This window comes from Lepidochelys kempii, chromosome 3 (assembly GCF_965140265.1).
Source record: "Lepidochelys kempii isolate rLepKem1 chromosome 3, rLepKem1.hap2, whole genome shotgun sequence".
In the NCBI taxonomy this organism is placed as follows: Eukaryota; Metazoa; Chordata; order Testudines; family Cheloniidae; genus Lepidochelys; species Lepidochelys kempii.
In genome coordinates this window covers 45,441,102-45,466,238 of record NC_133258.1, presented here as the reverse complement: position 1 = coordinate 45,466,238, position 25,137 = coordinate 45,441,102, and the positions used below count along the sequence as shown (strand labels likewise).

The 25,137-nt window shown below is 42.7% G+C and overlaps 1 protein-coding gene across 3 annotated transcripts in view; it reads left to right on the top strand.

The window, feature by feature from the left end:
* Positions 1-25,137, top strand: part of ELOVL5 (ELOVL fatty acid elongase 5) — a 57,087-nt gene that overhangs the window by 15,885 nt on the left and 16,065 nt on the right. For all 3 annotated transcript variants that reach the window (XM_073336261.1, XM_073336262.1, XM_073336260.1), the window contains exons 2-3: positions 21,559-21,624; positions 24,657-24,844. In XM_073336261.1, the coding sequence (XP_073192362.1) occupies positions 21,567-21,624; positions 24,657-24,844 (246 nt within the window). In that variant the 5' untranslated portion in view covers positions 21,559-21,566. The remainder of the gene's footprint in view (positions 1-21,558; positions 21,625-24,656; positions 24,845-25,137) is intronic.

The window sequence follows — 25,137 nt, the reverse complement described above, 5'->3', positions numbered from 1 at the left end:
ATGGAAGATCCCATGTCAAATCAAACTGAATGTTTAGTTTAGTTTCACACTTCTTGCAGAAGCCAATATCATGTGCTTTTGGTAAAGGTGAAGACCCCAATAACTCAACTACTATAGCCAGTTTTACAGTGGTAAAGGGGGAAAACCTATGGGTGAGAATTCCTGGTCCCCATAGGTGATCTCCCTACACCTGGTAGTATGAGATCAGGCTATTTTATTATCTTGCATAGCAACAAATGTTGGTGATAAAAGTATTTAGCCCTCCTTAAAAATCCAACCTTAATCCTTGACTCTGAATTTCTGTGTCAGTAAATTTCACGAGTTGACTACATGCTGCTCCAAGTAGTATTTCTCTTTCTTGATTCCAGACTTTGACCACTCCTATTGTCATTTACATAATATGAGGACACTGGATGAAGAGAACAAAAAAGGAGGAAATGATCATTCATTTTGGCCTTTATAACTTCGAATGAATTCCACAGTCAAGTCCCTTCTAGCTTTTTTTAACCACTTTTCCCAGTTAAACAATCTTAGTTTATGATAGGGCGTGTCACACCTATTATGGCCCTTCTGCAAATAGGTACAGGAGAGATCAAACCTTTCTGGAAAGGAGATCATGACCAGGCACATTATTACAGCAGCGTGCTTTACTATTTTTCAAAATGATAAGCAAATTTTTGACATTCTTTTTTAAAGTTGTTTGTTTTAACTAAACTTACAGCTCTAGGGTTATGTTTTGAGCAACATATGACGATGACATAAAGACTGCTACTGGAGTCCTAATTCCATTTTCTTCTTCCGTTCCCTCTCCCACAACTATTCCATCATGTTTTGTCGGGTTGGCTGAGGCATTCACTCTTGCTTTTTTTGACAGCACAAAGGATATATGAGAATACTTTTCTCCATTGTTCAACGGCCTATAGTGAACAGTGTCCACTGGCATAATGTCAACATCTTAGAATGAAGCTTAGCAAGCAGTGGTGCAGCCCTGATCATATGGTTTTAAGTAGTTTATCTTACAAGACCACAATGTTGCAATATTAAAGACATTTTTAATTTAGGTTTTCAAAGTGTCCTCCTATATCCCCAGCCACAAGTGTTCTCTCAGGCATTACCATCTGTGATGCTGTAACTGTTGCTGTATATCCCTCGGTGAACACACTATCAACCTCCTCCCTGCTCTGTCACCCTCAACTTTCTTCCATGCCTCTTCCTATTTGTTTCCCTTCTTTTTATTGGATTACGGTATCTAGTCACTGTATGATCCCTTAATAATCTCTTTTTAACTAATCCTGTTTATTGGATAGCTATCCTCTGAGCACTCTTGCCAGGCACAGTATTTCACTTGTCCAGTAGCAGTGTAATTGTTCTTATTCTCTGAACAAACAGAATGTGCATACTTGAAACTAATAAATCAAAAGCCATGAGCAATGCAACACCTGAAATCAAAACTAGTTCCTGTAGGTTCTGTTTTTCTACTTGAAAGTCACTTGCTAAGATATTTTTTTTTCATATTTCTGTTTCAGACTTGGCAAGATGCCATTCAAAAGCTGCTACAACAGTATTTGTGCAGTAATAGAAGGGTATACTGATAATGAGTGACCTTTTACAGCTGTTAGAAAGTACATTTCTGCTTTGATATTCATAGGGATCAAACTTCTTTTGGTGTTGTGTAGGAGTAATGTTCCCCCTTGCCCCCTTCTCCAATATCTTAACTCTTATATTTGAAATCCTCTAACAGTTCATTAGACAATCAAAGATATAGATTTCTTATGGACAAAGGGCAAAATTCTTCTCTTGTATGGCAGTTTTCAGGTCTGCTGTTCTATGTAGATTTCCTGGTAGGCCCAGAACTCCCTTTGATGGTAGTGGGAGTTCTGTGCTTGTAGGGAGAGTACAACAGTGTTGCTGGAAACTGCCATGCAGAACAGAGAGCGCACTACCCAGAGCATACCTTTCTCAATACTTGAGGAGTGGCCTGGTGATTGGACCTTTAAACTCTCTTCTCAATAAGTGTTTTCCATGCATACCTGTGGATTTCAGCCATGGAACTGTGTGCATTGTGGGAGAGGACTGCTTACTTAGCCTGTGCATTTTTTACCAAGAATCCCCGTTGGTGCAGACTCCAGGACACCCTTCTTCACTATATCTCTTGTTAGAGGTTGAAGGTTGAGATGTTTTGCATGGAAATTCACAAATATTCTGAGACTCAAGTGGTCTACTGTATTTAAAAAGAGAGCGAGAGATTAAAACTGTTTGTTTGCAAAACATATCCAGTCTTACACTCAGAAAAAAGCAACGATGTAGATAGGAATGATACACTTTGGTTTTAGCATTCCTTTTGACCAAGTATGTCAGACTCATGCTGTCTTTTGTCCTCTCTCTTGCCCATCATTTATTGCCTGTGATCCTTTTGATCTGTCTTAAAATCAGGCATCACCCTATGAAAATACTTACCCATTTTTATTATGGTAGTATCCAGACATTCCCATCAAGACAAGGGCTCTGTTGTGATAGGGGCTGAAAGGTAGACCTGCTCCTACTTTAAAAAACTTACTCTAAGAAGACAATTAACCTAATATCTGCTAGCCTGAGAACTAAGATGAGTATGAGTGGGGTGAAAAATATGTGCTTGGTCACACCCCCATGGTCATGTCCTTGGAGTTTAAAGGAATAAACCATTGCCTGGTGTCTATCTTGCGCTGATTTAATTGTAGTACCTGTCAACTTTCTGTTATGCATTTAAAGAATGTTAGTTACCATGCTTCTCTTGCGCTTGTTTTATCTTCCTTCCTCTCCTGGCTTCTTTCTTTCTCAGTACCCTACCTATTTCTCTCTTCTAATTTATCCTATCAGACCATTCCACATTCTCTCAGCCACTAGCTTACAAACTCTCTCAATCCCTTCCCGTCCATTTCCTCAATTATAGCACTTTGAAAACTTTTATTGTACAACTATAATTGTTAAACTGCTAAACTAAGATAAGAGGCCCCACTATCCATGGACAGCACCCTGGTGAGAAGTCAAAATCCCTGGCACTTGGAAGGTGCTTTTACTTCTCCCAGGGGCTAAACTTTTATAGCCTCTGGCTAGTAAGTATCTAGTAAACTAGAAGGGGGTTGTTCCTGAAGGCAGAAGGAAAACTCTTAGGGATCCCTGAATTCTTCCTTAGTCTTTTCTTAATAGATCTGCACTGGTTTCTGACCTCCCCCTTTTTTAGTGAGAGAGTATCCATTAGACTGGAATAGGGTACCTCTTTCTAGCAAGGAGACTTGTAGATTGTTCTGCTTTGCTGCCTTGTCTCACTGTTCCGATTAATGTATTGTATTTAGTACTAGGTGTTCCTTGTTCTTAGCTATCATCCTTCGTTTTCTCCTTCAGGCCTAAGATACTTATCACAAATAAATCATTGTCCGTTATCAAGAGACTGAAATGTAAGATAATGTCGTGAACTGGATTACTAACTTTCAGCTTGAAAGGGGAAAACGCATCTTTCTTAGGGCATGGCTACACTTGCAGATGTAGAGCGCTTTGAGTTAAACCCACCTTTGGAGAGCTCAGTAGGGAAAGCGCTGCAGTCTGTCCACACTGACCGGAACAAGTGCACTGGCATGGCCACATTTGCGGCACTTGCACCAGCATTGGGAGTGGTGCATTATGGGCAGCCATCCTACAGAGCACCTCTTCCCATTCTGCCACTGTGGCTTGGGGGTAGGGGGTGCGGGGCATTCTGGGTCCTGTCCCAATGCATCGGTTCGCATCCCAGTGATCCCTGTGCTTCCGTCCACAATTGGTGCCATCTTTCAGCGTTTTTTGTACTGCGTGCTCTGTCTTCCCTTTCAGTCTGCGGGAATGGAGCCTGAACTGCTGAGGAGTATGCTGATGAGTCTCGCCAGCATGTCACGTTGGTCAGTCAACTTATTCCTTATGATCCAAAGTGACAGTGAGGGCTCTGACGATGATACTGACTCGAGTAATGCATCTGACACGAGTTTGCTTGTGGCATTCATGGACATGCTCACCACCATGGAACGCTGCTTTTGGGCTCGGAAAACAAGCACTGGGTGGTTAGATCACATCGTCATGCAAGTCTGGGATGACAAGCAGTGGCTGCAGAACTTTCAGATGAGAAAAGCCACTTTCATGGGACTGTGTGAGGAGCTCACCCCCACCCTGGGGCACAAGGACATGAGATTGAGAGCTGCCCTGACCGTGGAGAAGTGGGTGGCTATTGCAATCTAGAAGCTGGTAACTCCAGACAGCTACCGATTGGTCACTAACCAGTTTGGAGTGTAGAAGTTGACCGCTGGAATCGTGTTGATTCAAGTTTGCAGGGCCATTAATCGTATCCTGCGAACCGTGACTCCGGGTCATGTACATGACATTGTGGATGGCTTTGCACAAATGGGTTTCCCTAACTGCGGAGGGGCGATAGATGGCACACATGTTCCAATTCTGGCACCAGCCCACCTAGCCTTTGAGTACATTAATCGGAAGGGGTATTTCTCTATGGTTCTCCAGGCGCTTGTGGATCACCGTGGGCGTTTCGTTAACATTAACGCAGACTGGCCCAGAAAGGTGCATGACGCATGCATCTTTTGGAACACTGGCCTGTTCAGGAAGCTGCAAGACAGGACCCTTTTTCCAGACCAGATGATCACCCTAGGGGAAGTCAAAATGCCCATTGTGATCTTTGGAGACCCCGTTTACCCTTTAATGCCGTGGCTCATGAAACTGTACACAGGAAGCCTTGACAGCAGCAAGGAGCTGTTCAACAACAGGTTGCGTCAGTGCAGAATGACAGTGGAGTGTGCTTTTGGCTGCTGGCACTGTCTGTATGGAAAGCTGGACCTGGCCAATGACAACATCCGCATGCTGTACCCTCCATAACATTTGTGAAGGGAAGGGTGAAAAATTCACTCAGTCATGGAACTTGGAGGTTCAACACCTCCAATTTGAACCTGAATTTGAACAGCCAGAGAGCAGGGGTATTAAAGGGGCCCAGTGTGGGGCTGCAAGGATTAGGGATGCCTGGAGGGAGCAATTTGAGGCTGAAAGCCACCAGTAATGTCTGGTGCCCTGCACGGGAGTGAAGTGCAATGGTTCCAACATTAGTAGGAATCAGTGTTTGCTATGCTGACTTGCAGTGCCTGTTTCTTTCCTGGGCTAAGGTATCTTTTACTTTATGCAATAATAAAGTTTTCAAAGCCAAAAAATCCATTTATTGAAAAGAAACACAACTGCTTGGGAAACAGAAAGGGCAAGGGGGTGGGGAATGGGACAATCACAGATTTGCGTGTGCCCTGTTATCATACTCGGCCTTCCTGCCTGGAGTGCCCTGCAATGAGTGCTACACTGGAGGCTGGCTAAAATGCATGGTTATGGGGTTGAGTGCAGAGAGTAAGGGTCGTAGTTTTCAGGGCTGGGTGGTGAAGCTACAGGTGTTGGAGGCAGCTGGTGGTGGTAAGAACCCGGATGTTGGGGAAAGTGGGTTGGAGGTGACATGGGGGCGCAAGGGAAAGAGTTTTGGGACAAGGGCTGCAGGGTGGGTCGGGCACAGTAGTGCTCCGCCTGCATGGCTACGAGTGCCAGGATTGAGTCCCCTTGGTGCTCCATTATGCTGATCAGCCGATCCGTGCTTTGTGCCGGCACTCCTCAGTCTGCTGGCGGATCCTCCTTTCACTGTCCCGCCACTCCTGCACTCTTCTATTTTCATGACTTGAATGCTGCATTACTTCGTGCAACCTGTCTTCCTTGCTTCTGCGTGGCCTCTTTCTGATTCTTTGAGTCTTTCGGCTGGTGATAACAGAGACGACTGAGATCTCAAGGTTGCCTCTGTAAAGGCAAATAACGCTTAACAGAGGCAGCTTTGTTCACACCAGACAGAGCAATGATTTCCCCGTACTTAAGGGCAAGCACAGTCTACGCTATAGCATAATTTGCCTGTCCCAAAGCGAGCGCACATAACCCAAAGGAGCCCCAAAATGGTGAGTAAGCCCAGGGTCAAGCGTGACTGATTGTTTCATGGCTGTACTGCCCTCTGGGTTTCTGTGCCTTGGGGAGAGCCAACAGCGGCAGGGGGCCCCATACTGAACACTGCCCCCACATTTTCCACCGGAGTTCATCCTGGAAGATACCTCGCTGCTGAGGGTGACCTGGGAAGCAAGGGAGGGTCTTCTACTGCAACGCAGATTCTGCCCTGGCCCATATGCAGCTTGCCTGTGTGCAGCAATGGTCCCCCCCCGCCCCTCATGGCACAGTGACGCAGACAAGTTAGTCTTACTGGGACAAGGAACACGGTGGCTCTCCCAAGAAACCCGCACAAACGCATTGTCCAAGCTTTGCTGCTTCTCCTCCTCCTCCTGCCTTGTTGAACTGGGCTGTGAAGTGTCCATGGTGGTACTCGGAGTGGAGGTGGGGTCGGCCCCAAGTATTGCATCCAGCTCTTTATAGAAACGGCAGGTCGCAGGGGCAGCACCAGAGCGGCTGTTTGCCTTGCGGGCTTTGTGGTAGGTATTCTGCAGCTCCTTCACTTTAATCCTGCACTGCAGTGCGTCCCAGTCATGGCCCCTTTCCATCATGTCCCTTGATATCTGCCTGAATGTATGGTAATTCCTACGGCTGGAGGTCAGCTGGGACTGGACAGCTTCCTCCTCCCAAACACTGATGAGGTCCAGCACCTCGCCATTGCTCCATACTGGGGATCATCTGGTGCGTGGAGGCATGGTCAGTTGGAAAGATTCACTAAGAGCACTTCACACCTTGCTGAGCAAACAGGAAGGGGATTTTCAAAATTCCCAGAGAATTTAAAGGGCGGGTCTGATGGTTGGTTGCCTGAGGGCAGGGCAGTAGAGCTCAAAATGATGACCAGAGTGGCTAGAACAGGCATTGTGGGGCACTTCTGTGCACTAACAGACCAGGGCATCCATACTGGTGCCGCAGCGCTCCAGCGCGGGCACACAAAATGTTATTCCACTCGCCGAGGTGGAGTACCAGGAGTGGACCAGCTGTGGAGTCAGTGCGCCCTACTTGTCTTGCCAGTGTGGATGGGTAGTGAGCTAGTGTGCCCGGAGCTCCTTTAATGCACTGTAACTTGCAAGTGTAGCCAAGCTGTTATATGTTTTCAGTGTTCTTGTACTTGCCAGTTACCTGCAAGGCCTCTAGGATTTTGGATAGGTCTACACTGCAATTAGACACCCACGGCTGGCTGATGCCAGCTGACTCCAGCTTATGGGCCGGGGTGCCTGTGACACTCTGTACCTCGGGGAACACCCAGCACCTCCATATTCACCCTTGTAAAATGATTGTGTGGTACCAATGCAAAGTTTGTCATGTTGGGTATCTTCGGAAGGTTCATGATGCACAGAACATTGTTTTACAGTAATCTTATAGTAAGGTTATAATTTCATGTATGTAGTTATGAGGCTGCAAATGTATCCTCGTGGCTTAAAATAAGCCCAGGCAAAAACTCTCCAAGAGGTGAGAGGCAGTTCACACCTCATCAGGGCATGTGTGGGACAAACCCAGCCCAGCCTCACGGGAACAGAGGACACTGACCTAGGCAGCAACAAAAGAATCTGTCAGACTCTGAGTCACTTTGGTCAGTTTGGAACTGCGATGAGGTAATGCTCACCTGACTCTGAAGGAGGGGAGGGGGGGCAAAGCCAAGAGGGAAGAAAGGACATGATAAAAGGGGGAGCCATGTGCACGCGCTCACATGTGCTCTCGCTCACGTGCTCTCTCTCTTCCACTTACATCTACAGACACCACACCAAGCGACTGAAGTGCTGTTCAAAGGGGAGAGCCTGGCTGAAGGGCAACCGGCCAGTCTGTAGTGAGAAGCATCTAAGTTTGTAAGGGCATTGAAAGTGTTAAGATCAGCTTAGAATGCATTTTGCTTTTATTTCATTTGACAAAATCTAAGTCAGATTTGAAGTGATAAGTCAAAATATAACTTTATAGTTCATAAATCTGTTTGTTCTATGTGAAGCAGTGTGTTTGGTCTGAAGTGTGTCAGAGACTCCCCTTGGGATAACAAGCCTGATACATATCAATTTCTTTGTTAAATGGACAAACTCATATAAGCTTGCAGTGTCCAGCGGGCATACCTGGGCACTGCAAGACAGAGGTTCCTAGGGTTGTGTCTGGGACCAGAGAGATTGGCTGGTGTCATTCGGTTGCAAGTAGCTGGGAGCAGTTTACATGCCAGAGGCTGTGTGTGAACAGCCCAGGAGTGGGGGTTCTCACAGCAGAGCAGGGTAAGGTGGCTCTCAGAGTCGAGGATTGGAGTGACCTAGGAGATCATCAGTCCGGATAACACCAGAGGGGAACATCACAGCGCCATTTCAGATTTCGGGGGGCGGGCAACTTTAACTGTGATTCCAAGGGCTACTTAGGCACCTGAAAACTCTAAGGTTTTTTTTGCAGATAACTTAGAAATTAGCTGATAGGAGCATTGTATCTAATTTGTATATTAAAAGAAGAGGATTGAATAAATATTAGATCCACTCATCTCTAATACTAACATGTTCTTACATCTTGTGTCAAGTCACTTAAGTAACACTGGTTAGGTTTAAAATTGTAATGTATATCCTTTGTTACTAACTCTTGAATACAACAATTGTAGAAAAATCTAGATTACTTTTTATTGCCTTTTTGCAGTTCACCAAGCTTGGAATAGATCATTTAACTTTGGAAACCACCTATTAGGGCAAGGCCCTATGAGATTATACAGCCTGGGGCTCTAGAGGTGTCCTCCTACTACAAATAGACTAGAAACTGACCTTAAACAGAAGTGAAACTGACACTTTCAAGTCACTCCAATAGTATTGCCAATCCCAAATGTTCAAAAATGATGAATCAGGCTCCCCAAAAATATGAATTTGGTTTAAAATCATGAGATTATGTAAAAATAACAGATTTGGGTTTTTTTATTTGCTTTCTGCTTTGAGCCTTTAGGGTGCACTGGGGTCACGTTTTGAAACTTTCTCCACAGCCACGAGGACTAGAAACTTCATTTTTCTTTAAGAATGAAGGCTGAAATCATCACATAGCCACTTGACTCCAGGAGCTGAGGCTTTAAGGAAAACAATTATCATGAGACTCACAATAAAATCATGAGTTGGCTACACTACTACTTCTGTTTAAAGGCTAGTTACTTTCCAGAAGGCTCTTAAACACAGCACTACAGTGGCAGGTGCAGTTCTCACAGGAGAATATTTAAAACCAAACACCAAGACAATTCTGTATTTTAAAGTTGAGAAAAAAAAAAACAGACTTCTGAGGTATATCAGGGTCACTGCAGGCAGGAAAGGAAAACAAGCAGGCAATAGGAGCTGTGGGCAGCTCTTCCTTTAGAAAGAAAGTTGGAGGGTCAAATCTTCTAGTCCTTAATCAACTAAAACTTCTGTTGCCATCAGTGCCTCTACTCCTAGATAGAAACATCACAGTGAACATGTAATAACGTGTGGTCAATAACTGTACACTTCATACTTCAATATTTGAGCCATCTTAACTAGAGTTACACATCTTATATGCATTGGCTCAGGGACTGGATTTTCTGGCATATTCTGAACAGTGTTGAGCACACAGATGATGCCCAGTGAATAATGCATATCATGACAATAATCATCAACTTTATGGACTCTGGATGCAGTTTCTGTTCTTTGTTCTGGAATTGGCCCAAATACAGCTGAAACCCTAAGAATTGGAGGCATAAACACATCTGATACTTTCTCATTCCTTTCTTTTTTCAAACTCTGAATAAAAAATGACTGAACAAAATGGTTTTCAGTTAAAATGTAAAATTGCACAGCAGCCATTGCTGTACAACCCACCTAGGGCACCATTGGGAGTTAAGTGATCTCCTCTCATCTGACTCTCATTCTCCATCCTTCCTAACCTCTATGCTGCTTTTCATGCTGTCAACCATGATATCCATCCTGGGACCATTTGCTGGAGTCTCAGAGAACTGGCCGCCTTGGTTTTGCTCCCATCTATCCGAGTGTGGTGTATTTTTGTGTGTGTGTGTGCAGAGAGAGACAGAGGCTGGTCTGCTGGATAGGGAGCTGGCTCTGAAAGTCCTGGGTTCTACTTCTCCCATGGACTTCCTGTCTGACTCCAGGCCAGTGCTTTAAGGACAGAAATTCAAAGGTTTTTAGGCACCCAAAGATGCAGCTAAATATCTAGTGGGGTTTACAAAGCACCAAACCTATGTGCATTTGAAAATCTCACTAGGTGCCTAAATACCTTTGAAAATCTGACCTTTAGTCTGTGTGTGCCTCAGTGTGCCATCTGTATAATGGGGATAATAGCACTGCTCTACCTCACTGAGGGGCTGGGAGGAGAAATAGGTTAGACATTGTGAGGCATAGCCTCATACCATGGTGATGAGGTCACAGAAGTACCACAGAGAGTGGGAACTTCTCTATACGCTGCTAGCCCTTCCCTGGGTTTGATCCCTTCTTTTCACCTACGTCCCCAAATCTCCCCCTTTTCTGAATGTAACCTAGGCTCAGTGCTTTGCTGTATTTTTCCTGAGTCCCCTTTGTTCTCTTTAAAACAACCCCTCCTCCCTCTCCCCCCCACCACAGAGGGATTCCTCTTTTACAGGCTAAACTTCCATATCCTTAATTTAATCACCCTGCCTCTGTTTGTTTGTAAACAAAATACGGACTCCCTGCCTCAAGGGCACCTCTCCTCTGCAGAACTTACATTTAATACTAAGGGCACGTCTACACTGCTGCTCAGAGAGCGCTGAAGGGAAACTGCTGTCGGGTGTTCACACTGCCAGCTGCCTTGCAATCACTTGTTCACACTTGTGGCACTTGCACTCTGGGCAGCAATCCCACAGAGCACCTCTTTCTCTTGTGGGCAGGCAGAGGGGGTCACAGGGCATCCTGGGTCCTGTCCCAATGACCCATGATGCATTGCTTCGTATCCCAGGAATCCCTGTGCTTCCATCTGCATTTGGCGCCATCTTTCAACTGTTTGTGTACTGTGCGCCCTGCCCTTCCGGGGCTGCAGGAATGGATCCCAAACTGTTGACCAGTATGCTGCTTGCTCTGACCAACACATGAGTGGCAGTGGAGTTATTCCTCAAACTACAAAGGCAAGAGGAGTGCGACCTCGATCTCACCATGCGTAGTAACTACAACACGAGATTGCTTGTGGCATTTACGGAGATGCTGACCACAGTGGAACACTGCTTTTGACCTCGGGCTCGGGAAACGAGCACTCTAGTGACGACCTGCTAAATCAACTGCAGATCGTTCTCCTGTCGACTCCTTCTGAATCTGGTGGAGTACAGAGTAGGGAGAGTCGACAGGAGAGCATCTCCTGTCAACATCACGTAGTGTGGACCCAGCGGTAAGTAGATCTAAGCTACGTCGATTTGAGTTTCAGTATTCACGTAACTCAAATTGCGTAGCTTAGATCGAATTTCTCCTGTAGTGCAGACAAGGCCTCAGTCTATTTCTTTTTCTTTAGTTCCAGGTGAGAGCCCTGTGTCTCTGTGAACTCAACTCTTAGCACAGCTCTTCCCTTTGTTCTCCAGCTCAGGGTCTTTGCTCTGCTTCCATGCCAGAGCTATGGGGAAATCTCCTTTCTCTTGGCTGTTGGTTGCTAGCTGTGAATGTTCCAGCCATTTTTGTTTCCATTGTCTCTTCCCCATCCTCCATTCACATGTGTAGACTTAGCCACTTGGTTGGAGACCCAAGGAATCTGAATCCAACATCTTGTTTCTTCCCTTTACACTCAGTGCATTGCAATACAAAGACCAGAGGGAAACGGGGGCTTGCACAGGAATCCTAAAAATATCACCAAAATTCCCATATTTGTCACAGGTGCCCATAGTTCAGTTCCTAAATACCATTGTAAGCACTGAATAAGTGGCCTGACTTTTAAAAGTGTTGAGCAGCGGACGCTCCCACTGATGTCACCGAGAGTACATGTAGACTGCAGCTGGGAGTGTGCTTCCCAGCTCAGATAGAGGGACCCTAAAAATAGCAGTGTAGGCGGGAGTAGCGCACGGGGGGCAGCTTAGGGTAGCCACCTGAGTACAATCTGCCCAGACCGCCTGGATATGTACTTGAAGAGCTAGCCAGAGCCACAATCATATTGTGCTAGATTGAGCAGGGCTAGTGCATGTCTGTCTAACCAAGCTGGGAAGCAGGCCCCCAGCTGCAATGTAGATGTACCTTGCCAATGGCTGGCTGCTCAAGACTCTCAACAGTAGATTTTATTTAATTCCTAAACTAGGATTTAAGAGCTTAATTTTAGGCACCTAATTTTGGAAATCTTCTGTAGCAAAGGGGGAATTCTGTTTACTGCTGCAGAATGAAGAATACACAGGACACTGCTTATAAGTACTTAAAGCAGGGAACTTACTCTTGATATTTGGCATATCCAGCCCAAAATGCATTTGGCTTTTTAAGAAATACTTGAGTTCACAATTAATTTTTAGACCTGGAAACACTGACAGAAGTAGCAACTATATTAGTCTGATCAAGAATGTTTGGAATACAGCATGTTAGACATAAAAATACATACTTTGATTCAAAATAGTGGGAAAGAACTTTCTTTATCACATTAAAAAAAAGTTGGGGAAAGATACAGTACTTTGTCACATTCAGTGTAGCTGCTAGTCAAGGACAAATAAAGAGGTGAAATTCTGTATCTAAATTGATTGGAAGAAACCCAGCTGCACTTTAAGTAGTTGCAGAAGTGTATGTTTGATGTTAACCCTGCTGATTTGAGATTGTTCATAAAGTCTATGCACACAAGCCAGGGTACAAAAACAACTGGTGATCACTGTGTAACCTTTCACCTGCATTTTTATTTGGCATGTGAATGAAGGCAAATCGGTGGTCATCTGTTCCTGGATGAAATTGTAAAGTAGTAGTAATCCCTTCTCAGAAATATGATGTGACATTTTATCCTGATTATAATATAACACAGGACAATAGAATGAGACAATACAAAATGCTTTATTGGACATATTTTACTTTTTCTTTGTTTCACCCTGAATGCATGGCAAAAATTGCATGACTTCGAACTATCTCCAAACCTGAAGATTGATTTATTTTATTTATTTTTGAAGGGGTCTCTGCCTGCGACAAAGTATTTATTTAATAGGGAAATCTCCCAAAGGCTTGACTTGTTCATTCAAAATGAAATTTTTCCCTATACAGAGATTTTTATTGCAGAAGTGGAAAGTCAGAGTTTAAAAAAAAAAATCTGTGTAACTTTTTAAAGATGGATGCTGCCCAAAGACATTAATAGCTTTAAAAATGAAAATAGGTGGCCAAAGAAATACGATCCATGGGAACATTTGTTATGTCTTTTGGAATAATACACTAACTAAAGAAGAGGGACAAGCCATACTTGAAATTATCTGTAGTAATGACAAATATATTTAACATTACCTTCTGTTTCTGGTTATACAGGAGCTACTTATGACTCTAAACTTCCCATAAAGTGTTCTTTTTACTTAAATCTGTACCAGCATAAATTATATGTTGTGTGAATGTAAAATTGCAGGATGGAGAATTAAATCCATAGTGTCATATTGAGTTGTGGCAGACAGCAAAAAGAAAATATTTAAATATTACCTCCTTGGAGTGTTGTCATTTGTTCCCTGTCTGTGATTTAAAAAGCTGAAGGAAACACTGATATAGAATGGAATTTTAGAAGGCACTATATCCAAAACAGTCTCCCTTTTCACTTGTAGTCTGCTTCATAGAGATTTGGAAGACTGCATGAAAGACTGCCCTATCACCCAAGACTTTTCTTTCAGAAATATGCCAGATTTAAAACAAAAAGCCTAGGTGGAAGAGCATACTCTTGGTACAGGGTGCTGTGAATTTCATAGGACCCATAGGAGGTATCAATATTTCACTTAAGCAGGAAAGGGTTGTAGTAGGAAAGGAGTGTTTAAAAGCATTGGGCCATACCCTGTAACTCCCTTACAGCTGATGAAGCTATGTTGATTTATGCTAACTGAGAATCTGGCTCGTTGTTTCTTTCTAAGGGAGAAGAGGTTTGGAGCATTAACTGTTGTAGGGAAGTTTAAAAAAAAAAAAAAAGGCTGGAAAGACTTGAATAGTCACAGCAATTTGGTTAAGGCTCACAATCTGTTTGTTCCAAATCTTTCCTCCTGAACAACTTCCATCTTGACATGTTATCTCTCATTGATTGGATAGAGTTTGACGCAATCTACCTGGTGCTGATTCTATTGCCATTTCCATCAGTAGGTAGAGCAGTAGGGACGGGCTGTGACCTTGGTCTTCCTGATCTCAACAGGCTTGAGTCCCAAGTTTAGTCTCCTTTTGAAAAGTCAATGACTAGGTTGGTTTTAGATTGCATTGTCTCGTGTCCCATTTATAACCTGTCTGGCTGAAATGGATTTGTAGAGTATGACAATACTGCCACGCCAGGTACAGAAAGTGAATAGTTGTGAACCATGGAGTTTATGTGTAAAGAGTTGACTGCCTGTGTCTGTGCTAAAATGACACATTTTTGCTCTGGGAAGAGGAAACTAGCAACATATATAGACTGATCTGTCAGTACACTGAAGGAGATTACTACTTCCACCCCACGATCACATAGCTGTCGTCTTCAGACTGGTGAGTGCTTCAGCTTTTCCTCATAACTGTAGCTCAGCTAGCAGAGTCTTTCTGGGCCTTCTTCCCTATGCATCCAAAACTGGCTGTGCTTCCCCAGATGATACTTCAAAATCATGATGATACCCTTCTGATACAATTCAGAATCGTGTTTAATGCCTTTGCTTCACCTGCACAATGCATTCCTGTCATCACATTCCTGCTAACTTGAATCTTCATGTTTGTTAAATGACTTCGGTTCTTTACCCAGCAGTATGCAGATTCCTTTAATGATTTTGTTTGTTTTATATTGCCAAGCATTTGTTTACACCAAAATCTATCAGATGTTTCACAGCCCACTTATGATGTGTTCACGTATTTCTGAAAACTCTCAATTATTGCAAATGCTGCTGTCTTTGGCCAGTTTCCCCACTTTACAGGCACTACCTGAGAATAGAGTATTTGTGGTATGTTGTCCGATGCTCCAATGTAGTTTAGATAGATCTCGTACAAATACTGTTAGTAGCCATACAGATATTTAAAAAAAAAAAAAGCTAGATCAACAATTTTTTAAAGTTTTACTATTTAACTCTTTTGGGAATGCTTCTTCTGGGGGTATTGACAACCTGTTTCACCAGTGTTTCCCTTATGATAGTCTCTTTTGAAAGGTTGGGGTGCCTTTACAACCCATCAGTGCTGTGACAGCAAACCTGATATTAATGACAGATTAATTATATATGTACATTGGGTCTTTGATCTCCATTCCGTAACCTAAGATGTAACCATTCTTGGGTCAATAATTTGTTTAAACTCAGTATAATTTTGTGAGGACCGCGTCAGTGGTTGTCCCCTGCCTACGTACACAATGTTTATTGGGACACCATTCGGTTTCCCTTAATATGAATGCCTGGGAACTTCACTGTGGAAATCTGTTGCATATACCTATTGAATAATTTCTTGACTCTAAAAATTAACTGTAACAAAAAAACCCCCCCAAAGTCATGTCTACATGTATAAGCTTAGAGTGGTGGCACAGCTGTACTGGTACAGCTGTGCCGCTGTAAGATTGCTCCTGTAGCCGCATTATGCTGACTGGAGAGAGCTCTCCCGTTGACGTAATACAAACAGCTCAATGAGCGGTGGCAGCAGTGTCGGCAGGAGAGCATCTCCTGCTGACCTCGCACTGTGTGCACACGATTGCTTATGGCAGCAAAATTTACGTTGCTCAGGAGGTGTTTTTTCCACGCCTCTGAGTAACAAATGTTTTGCTGACATAAGTGCTAGTATAGCCAAGGCCTTAATGTCTCTTAACTGTTCTTCAAAAGACTTGAAGCTTAGCAAAAGAGATCGCTTTCAACTGGGCAGTCAAGAGGACTGAGCATTTTCTGGGTTCTAATCCTGGTTCTAATTTCTCCCCTCTGTGGTTTGGGCCCTTTCTCTCCATCTGTAAAATGTGGATAGAACCTATTTGCCTAAATCCAGAGGGGGTTGTAAGAATGTAAGATAGGGAATAATTAATGTTTCTACATCTTCAAAGAGCTTTAAATCCCTATATAAGGGGTAAGTATTTTGTATCTCTAGAGAGTGTGATCAAAATGTGGTTTGTCCGGGACTTGGATTTCCTAGATTCAGGAATATCACTAATTGTCAAATATAAGCACTTTATATAGGCATATGTTCATGGTTGCTCCAACCTTTATTTTCCAGTGCTAGAAAATGTCCATTAAAAGATCTTAAATATCACACAGATTGAGTTTTTACAACTTCATTTCTCCAGGAAATTGTTGTTGTTTTTTCTGAGGTGTTAGTAAACTTTTTTTTAATTTAATTAAAGAACTGCAGCAGTTGAAGCAGAGTTTAATTTTGTATAGTAACTGGCAAGAAACTTGAAGAATGTTCCCATGACCCTCTGAAACAAAAGCTGACTGTTTCAAAAGAAATTCATTTATATAATAGAAAAACAGAATGAAACTTTTTGTTTTTGTTTCTGCAGACTGACATCAAGGCTAGTTCATCCTGCATTTGTACCCTTTTATTCTACTACATGATGATAATGGAACAAAAAAGGTTACATTAGAGAAGCTAACTTGGTAATTGAGACTTCTGCAGAAAGACTTTCTACTGTGGAATGAGTTTCTCTTCTGTTTTGTGAATGGGACTGAAAAATAACTTCACTTCGTTTTCCATAGTTACCCACCGTCGCTATACTTCAGCACTGTGCAGTTTTTAAAATTACTTAGCTCTCTCATGTCTCTGCTACCCTTTTGCATAAAAAAAGATTGACATTATAAGTGTCAAACCAGTTTTGTATATGAATTCAGTTAATGCTATTAATTACTAACTTTTGATATGCTTCTTTTATTTGATTTTTTTTCTTTAAAAATATCAGAATAAGAAGCCGATTGTGGTTTATCAAGTGATGGTGTTATGTAACTGAATCTATTTGTTGTTAGATCAAAGTAATGGCTAATAGGATGAGCAAATAAAGATTTCAAACATAAAATTGATGGCCTACTCGGGCGTATTGCACCTTGGGGGTGCATCTAAAAACAGAATGACGGAAGATTTTCCCCATCAGCTGATTACCTTCTGGGAAGTTAAGTTCCCAGCCTTGTTCTATATAGCCTTTGTTGTGTTTGGATCAGAAACATATTGAAGCATAGCCTTTTCTGTTCATTTTTCTTATTCATGGGAAATCAGTATTTTAGGGTGTCCAGGACATTTATGTGGTCTCTGGTAATTTGCGTAGATCCAAAATTTTGATCTAATGTTAATATTCTGATGGAGATGCCCATGGCTTGTTTCAGTAACATTGCTTATAAGAAGATTGTATTGAAATGTAAAAACTCATCAAAAATAGTACTGGAAAATGGAGAAACTAATGTCATTCTATATACCTAAAATTATTTTAATCAATCACTTTATCTCAAGCAGGCTTCTACATCTGTATATGGTCCAAATTCAAAGAACATACTGGAGATCCTGCTATAAAGGGACTTTAATAGTTGGTCTCTCTAGAGCAGTGAGAAAAGATTGATGGAGTTGGGTGTTGCCTGTGTGTGTGTTCTACACACTCTTTTTTTGGGAGTGGGGGAAGACTTGAGATTCCTTCTAACTCTTCCGTCATCGGGCAGAGAGGGATATAGAGAAAAGAAAATACAGTGTAATTAGAAGTGGAGAATTTCATTTGTTTTCTTTGCAACAAGAGGTAGAAGCTGCCTTATCAAAAATGAAATTCCAACTCCTACTTGCCCTCTAGGCAAATATTGCAATTTTGAAATCTGTTTTGCAGCCCAGCGTGCTGGGCTTGGGACAGGGGAGTGCATGTATCATGTTCTTATCTTCTGCCATTTCAGTTTGGTGAACAGAATTCTTTGGAGTAGTATGAGGAATGGTGGGAAGACTTTCGTGTTTTCCCTCTTTAAGCGCTGGGCTTCAAAAGGTTATTGGTTACAAAAGCAGTGTGGTATCACTTTCGGGGGGGGGGGGGGATCCTTTTAAAACATAAAAGCAAACCAAAGAAGAAAAGAGGCAGGTAATTAATGTCACTTGTGCACATGGGGAGTATTTCGCAAATCATTATCTAACATGGTGAGGTGAGAGATGCCTTTCCCCAGCTGAAAGATGGGGATCATTAACTTAGACCACTGAAGGGTTTCTTACTACTTGCCTTCTTGTTGGGTTAATGTCCTCACCTATTTTGGAGGCCTACTGCTAAAAGCACAAAGAGGTGTTGCCACCTGTTAAGATTTGTTTAAATATTTAATGTAAAGTTCTGTAAACTTTACATGGAACTGTAAACATTTAGAACAAGGACACTTCCTGGGATGATTTTTTTTTTTTTTTATCAGCTGATTTAGAAGTTCTCTTGCCAGAGCTGTTTTGGCATCAGCTCTCAGCATTTGCCCTTGGGTTGTCTCTTCTTTATTTTTATTTTAAACATTGTGTGCAATGTTCCATTAGACTTCTGTCTCAGACATCCAGCAATGGGATTTAACCATCTCTGGTAAGGCTGTTCTTAAAATTTTCATTAGTTAGGGACTACGTGTGACTACGTGTATCGTTGCTTCAAACGGTCACACGTAGTGAATAAAAAAATAACAACATGTTGTGGGGGTTTCACTGTCTCTCCCCCCAGAAGCTGAGGATTAAAACACTAACACTGAAATTTTGAGAACTATATTAAATAACTGAAGAGACTACTTTAGCAGCAGGTAAACAGTGAGCAAATTACAGCCTCATGAGCAAAAAGACCATTTTGTGAACAGCTGACTATGGCCAATAATCTTTTTTGCAGATTTCAGGCACTGTACTTTGACTTTTAGACGTGTAAAACACTTCAGCAGTGCCGCTTCACAATAAAATGCCAGTAACACATACTTTATATTTAGGAGGCTGATGACCTTTTGACCCCTTCTCTGTATTGTGCTTTCTGGTTCGGCTTTATTCTTCTGGTTATTTTGCCATTGTAGAAGTTGTTAGAACTGGAGCTTTCATCTGTTCTAGTAAGTTGTCTTCCTTCTCTCCTCACCCCACTCCCTCTCCCCCAACCCTCCACACTGTCCTATTCTTTCAGACTTTCAGTCAGTTTAGTTTTATGCTGCTGTCCATCACTGCAGAATCTGAAACCTTCCACATGGCAAAAGCGAAGAGTAGTGGACTCTATGGAGTCTCTGGCTCTTCCTTTCTGATTGATTGGGAGGTTGTCTTTGTTCAGTCAGTTTGTTTGCTCCATGGGGGGGGGGGGGTTGTTTTTTTGTGGAGGTGGGGGGAAGGGTAATGTTGTGGAAGCCGCCCATTGCAAGGAAACCGCTCCTAATTAACTGAAAATGTCTGTGAAGTTATTAAAAATTCCACACACACCCATACATTTCACACTTCAACTAGTATTTTTTACTTTGCTGTTCTAAACCAAACACAGCACTTGAGTATTGCCAGCTCTTATGACTTTTATTGTGGGTCGCATGATATTTGGTATCTTGCATAAAGCCCTGCAGCACGTAGCTCCCCACCCCAGCTCGCCTCTACCTCCCTGGGCCTGAGCACGAAGCAGCCTGCTTCTCAGCCCTCCCCGGCTTCCCACGTGAACAGCTGATTCGTGGGAAACCTGTGGGGGGGGGAAGTGGGGAGGTGGAGAAGCAGAGCCGGGCGGCGCATTCAGGGGAGGAAGCGGAGGTGAGCTGGGGCCAGCCGCGGGGCAGAGAGCTGCCGGTGGTTGCTCTGCACCCACCAGATTTTCCAGGGAGTCGGTGCCTAAGGCACCACTTCTGATGTTTTCGGTGGGGGGAGCGGCCGCTCCTCGTGCTCCCCCCCCCCTAGCTACACTACTCTGGCTCTTAGGGGTGGGGCATGTTGGACATGGTGGCCCACGAGACCCTCCTGCCTGGTTCTGGGGGCAGTCGGGGAGAGGGGTGAAAGGGGTAGAGGTCCGGGGGGGCATCAAGGAATGCGGGGGGTTGGATGGGGCAGGGGTCCCCTGGGGGGGGAGGGGCATTAAGGAACGCGGGGGGTTGGATGGGGCAGGGGTCCCCTGGGGGGGAGGGGCATTAAGGAATGCAGGGGGTTGGATGGGGCAGAGATCCCCCGGGGGGTGGGCCACAGATCCCCCGGGGGGTGGGCCACAACCCCCTCATGGGGTGAGGAGGGAACCGGTTGTTAAGATTTTGGCAGCTCATCACTGACCTTAACTGTCTGTCTGGACCCTGCTGATGCAGTTCGTTAGTGAATCTGCTCAAAGAAGGGTAGATTGAAGCATGCCAGGGAATTGTTAGTGCCCGTCAGCAGGCTACACATGGATGCTTAATTTGTGGCAGGCTAGTGCAGGGTGGCTTAATTTAAATCACAAAGTGGAAAGCCTCAATTTGAATTATCAATTTTTAATCTAATTTCCATTTGTGCTTCAGTTATTTTCTAAAGGAAGGTGCATTCTTGTAGGTTGATATAACCATTAAAATATGTTGATTTACAACTAAATAGAGCCTTTATGTTGGACTTGGTAGCTTTTTGCTACCAAGGAGGGTACACTGTTATATAGATTTAGTTAAGCAGCTATCTAGCTTAATATTTTAAGATTCTTACTAATTGTACAATGTTGGTATGTTAGAAAATGGTGAATAATGTATTGCTTATTGACTAGATAATTAACTTTTTGCTCATGAATTCTGTAAAGCTGCATTAAAATGGTAACTGAAATTTAATTAAACATGCACAACAGCATATAAAACTTATTTATTAAACAAAGCAACTTTAAATGTTCAGCATACATAAACGTCACTGTTTTTTCCTTCCCCTTAAGAGCTGGAGAGTAAGTTTTCATGGTAGCTGAGTCATAAATATTAATGATCTAAGAACTGAGCCAATCAGAGTTCAGGTAGGGAGAAACTATAAAATAGGAGTATGAGGCCATCCAGGTGGGATCAGTGGATGACCCTGATGAGGTACATGCTGGTGTCTCTAGAATCAGAAGTTGGTTCGCAACATCAGTGGTGACTTTGCCAGTCTTTCGCACCTAGTAGGACAGAACCCCCACAACCCCTCCCCAGGATCAAGCTCTTTATCCATATTTATACCTTTGTGCCATATTTATAAAGCTTGATCTCAAAAGTTATTCCGTGCCCCCTCCTCCCCCCGATTCTTTTTTTATAGAGAAGTAGCCTTTAACTCAACATTTTGGTTTCATAGCGGCTCCTGGATTCAGCACATGTATTCTTTATTGAACTATATTGGAGGTTATGATAAGATTAAGGCCTTAACATAGTTTACATTAAATTCAGATTTAATTTTAAATAGGTTGATTTTTTTAATAAAAAATTATTTAAATAACAATGAAAAAATACAATTTAAATCTTTTTTTCTGAAAAAATCATTTAATCCAACATGGGCTAGCGTGGGTGGATTTACGCTGTAGCTTGCCATGACCATTATCACAGAAATAACTTTTCTCACTCTGTTTTTATAGGCTGTACAATGGAATCCCTGGATCAAACAATCAATAGCTACCTGGATGTCTGGTTCGGGCCAAGAGGTAAGTTGTTTTATAAATATGTACATTTAATTTCTAGAACCAATGTTCAAATGCAGATATTGGAGTATAGAAACTGCCATAGTGGAAGAGATTGGCCCTCTAGTATCCTGAAGCTAATAGTAGTTTGTGTCAGCTGCTTTGGTGCCCATAAACACCCAATTGTGCGAAACTGTGATGCTCAGAGAAGAGGGCTTCTGACGCTACTGAGCGATCGGCTTATGACTTGAAGAGTGAGAAATGACAGACCTTGAAACTTTATCTGAGCTAATATACTGCAGCTGCTATTCTTATTCCTATAAATGTCAATCTGTTTTTTGGTCTTACTCAGCTAGTTGCCTCAACAATACCCTGCAACATGAAATTCTTCAAATTAATTAAATGTTGCATGAAAAATACCCTGTTTTTTAAGTTTGTTCTTCAGGAAGTACCCTCTTGTAACGAGGGAGAGGATAAATAGGGATGTCTGAGTGGTCTTCAGTAACATTCATTAATTAAAATGACACTATCTTATCTCCTCATTTTCAAATGAATAGTTTTGTTTGGTCTTTTATATTTTTTTCTCATGTCCCTAATGCCTTATGCTCCTAATCTGTTTTGCTTACCTTCTTTCATTTTTTTTCTTTTCTCCTTTTTGAGATGAGATGATAAAATGAATACCATATTCTAGCTGAGGAGGTTCTATCTGTTTTATGTACTGGCTTTATAATATGCTACATATTTGTCATGTTTTGAAAACATTGATCTGAAAAAAAGTACATCAAAACAGTTTGCAGGCTTTCCCTCAACCTCCACAAAGCTTTAAGGCTTCATTTTAGGGCCTCATTAATGATCTGGATGATGGGATGAATTGCACCCTCAGCAAATTCATGGATGACACTAAACTGGGGAGAGAGGTAGATATGCTGGAGGGTGAGGATAGGGTCCAGAGTGACCTAGACAAATTGGAGGATTGGGTCAAAAGAAATCTGATGAGGTTCAACAAGGGCAAGTGCAGAGTCCTGCACTTAGGATGGAAAAATCCCATGCACTGCTACAGGCTGGGGACTGACTGGCTATAAGCGGCAGTTCTGCAGAAAAGGACCTGGGGATTACAGTGGATGAGAAGCTGGATATGAGTCAACAGTGTGCCCTTGTTACTAGGAAGGCTAACTGCATATTGGGCTGCATTAATAGGAGCATTGCCAGCAGATCGGGTGGAGTGATTATTCCCCTCTGTTCGGCACTGGTGAGACCACATCTGGAGTATTGTGTCCAGTTTTGGGCCCCCCATTACAGAAAGGATGTGGACTAAATTGGAGAGAGTGCAATGAAAATGATCAGGGGGCTGGGGCACATGACTTATGAGGAGAGGCTGAAGGAACTGGGCTTGTTTAGTCTGCAGAAGAGAAGAGGTGAGGGGGGATTTGATAGCAGCCTTCAGCAGCTTGAAGGAGGGTTCCAAAGAGGATAGAACTAGGCTGTTCTCAGTGGTGGCAGATGACTGAACAAGGAGCAAGGGTCTCAAGTTGCAGTGGGGGAGGTCTAGGTTGGATATTAGGAAACACTATTTCACATGGTGGGTGGTGAAGCACTGGAATGGGTTACCTAGGGAGTTGGTGGAATCTCCTCCTTAGAGGTTTAAGGCCTGGCTTGACAAAGCCCTGACTGAGTTGGGGTTGGACCTGTTTTGAGGAGGGGGTTGGACTAGATGCCTTCCTGAGGTGTCTTCCAACCCTAATCTTCTAGGATTCTGTATCTACACTGCAGTCATGGGGTGTGATTGCAACTCGCACAGGCATACCTGAGCTAGCTTTAATGGAGCTAGCTCAAGTATCAGAGCAGCTGAAGCTGTAGCTGAATGGACATCTGCATGGGTTAGCTGTCTGAACAGGTGTTGAAGGTTGTGGGTGGGCTTGTGTGGCCTGTGCTGCTGTGGTTTTAGTGCTCCCGAGTACAGCTAGCTCAGCTAGAATAAAGCTACTTCAGGTATGTTTGTGAGCTGCAGTCACACCCTATGACTGCAGTGTAGATTGCCCCCAGACTGCAGTATGGCTTCTGAGCTCCACTAAAATAGAGCTGGAGCCTCTTCACTGCCACAGGGTGTCTAAACTGAATTGGTGTGAGCTCGTATTAGACTGTTTTTTGATCCCATTATAGACAGGCCTCTATGGAATGGGACAAGCTGACAACTTCTCCGTGACTATTTCTTTATGTGTATTTCAGTTCAAAAAGCGATTTTTGTAAAAAGAGCGTCATATTTGTTTGAATATTTTTATATCCATATCAAATTTGTTCAGTTTACTGTTTAAAAATGTTTTGTCTACTTGCCAGTGTTACAACTCTCCCTGGAAATCAGACTGTCAATTGGGCTGTTTTCCTTCTCATGCAACACGAATAAAAAGGTTCCAACAGCCAAATTATGCTGTAACACTAGTGTAAAATCAGCGTCCTGTTTGGGTTTGCACTAGTGTAACTTACTGCTTGGAATATAGTGTGTGATGCACAATAAGGAATCCAATTCCCATTCCTAGCCATGCTGGCTCCTAAGGACTAGCAGAAATAAAAACCGTAAGAATGTACTTTTGTTAATACAGTAAGCGGAAACTAGCTATGTTGATATATTAGTCTTTCAGGGAGAAAGGAAGAAACAAATGGAAAAACAGCATGGTGAAGTTATCTGTTTTAAAACTTATTCAGAATCTTCTTCTGTCCCAACTACCAAAGATAGATTTCAAGTAATAGTTTAAAACACTTAGCAGCAATAACTCCCTTTTGAAAGCAGTGTTTTCTTTGGGAGCAGCATTACTTGCTTTTTGCTTAGCGACAGTGTGATTAAATGTAACCTTGCTATATATGAAAGTTATTGTGTAATTAAGAACAATCAGCATTTCTTGTAAGTTTTTATTTGCTGTTGTTCCATCAAGCATTTTCTTTCATTCACATTGGTTCACGTTAGGTGACTGAGAAAAATGTTTTCCTGACATAGTAACAATGTTTTAAATATTTCCATGTACTAAATCTCTGTAGTAAATTTTTTTTTCATTCTATTTCAGATCCCAGAGTAAAAGGATGGCTTCTTCTGGATAACTATATACCTACTTTTATCTTCTCTGTCTTATACTTATTAATCGTATGGATAGGACCAAAGTACATGCAGAATAAACAACCATTCTCATGCCGGGGAATTCTAGTGGTCTATAACGTTGGACTTACGCTACTGTCACTTTATATGTTTTATGAGGTAGGAGGGTTTTTTGGTGGTGTGTGTGTGTGGGTTTTTTTGTTTTTGTTTTTTTTGCAGTACCCTATTTAACCCCCACTTACACCAGAAACCTGTCTGTTGTGCATATTGTTGTGCTAAACTTGGTAAAATAACTGCAGAAATGTTGCAACAATTCTTCAGAGGTGTCTTCTCCAAAGAAAATCACCATTATTACTAAGTTTCTACAAGCACTTCCATTAATACCCTCGAGGATGGTGTGCAAAATCTGTACAGACCCAACAGCAAAATAAGTTGTTCTGAAATGTGAAGCT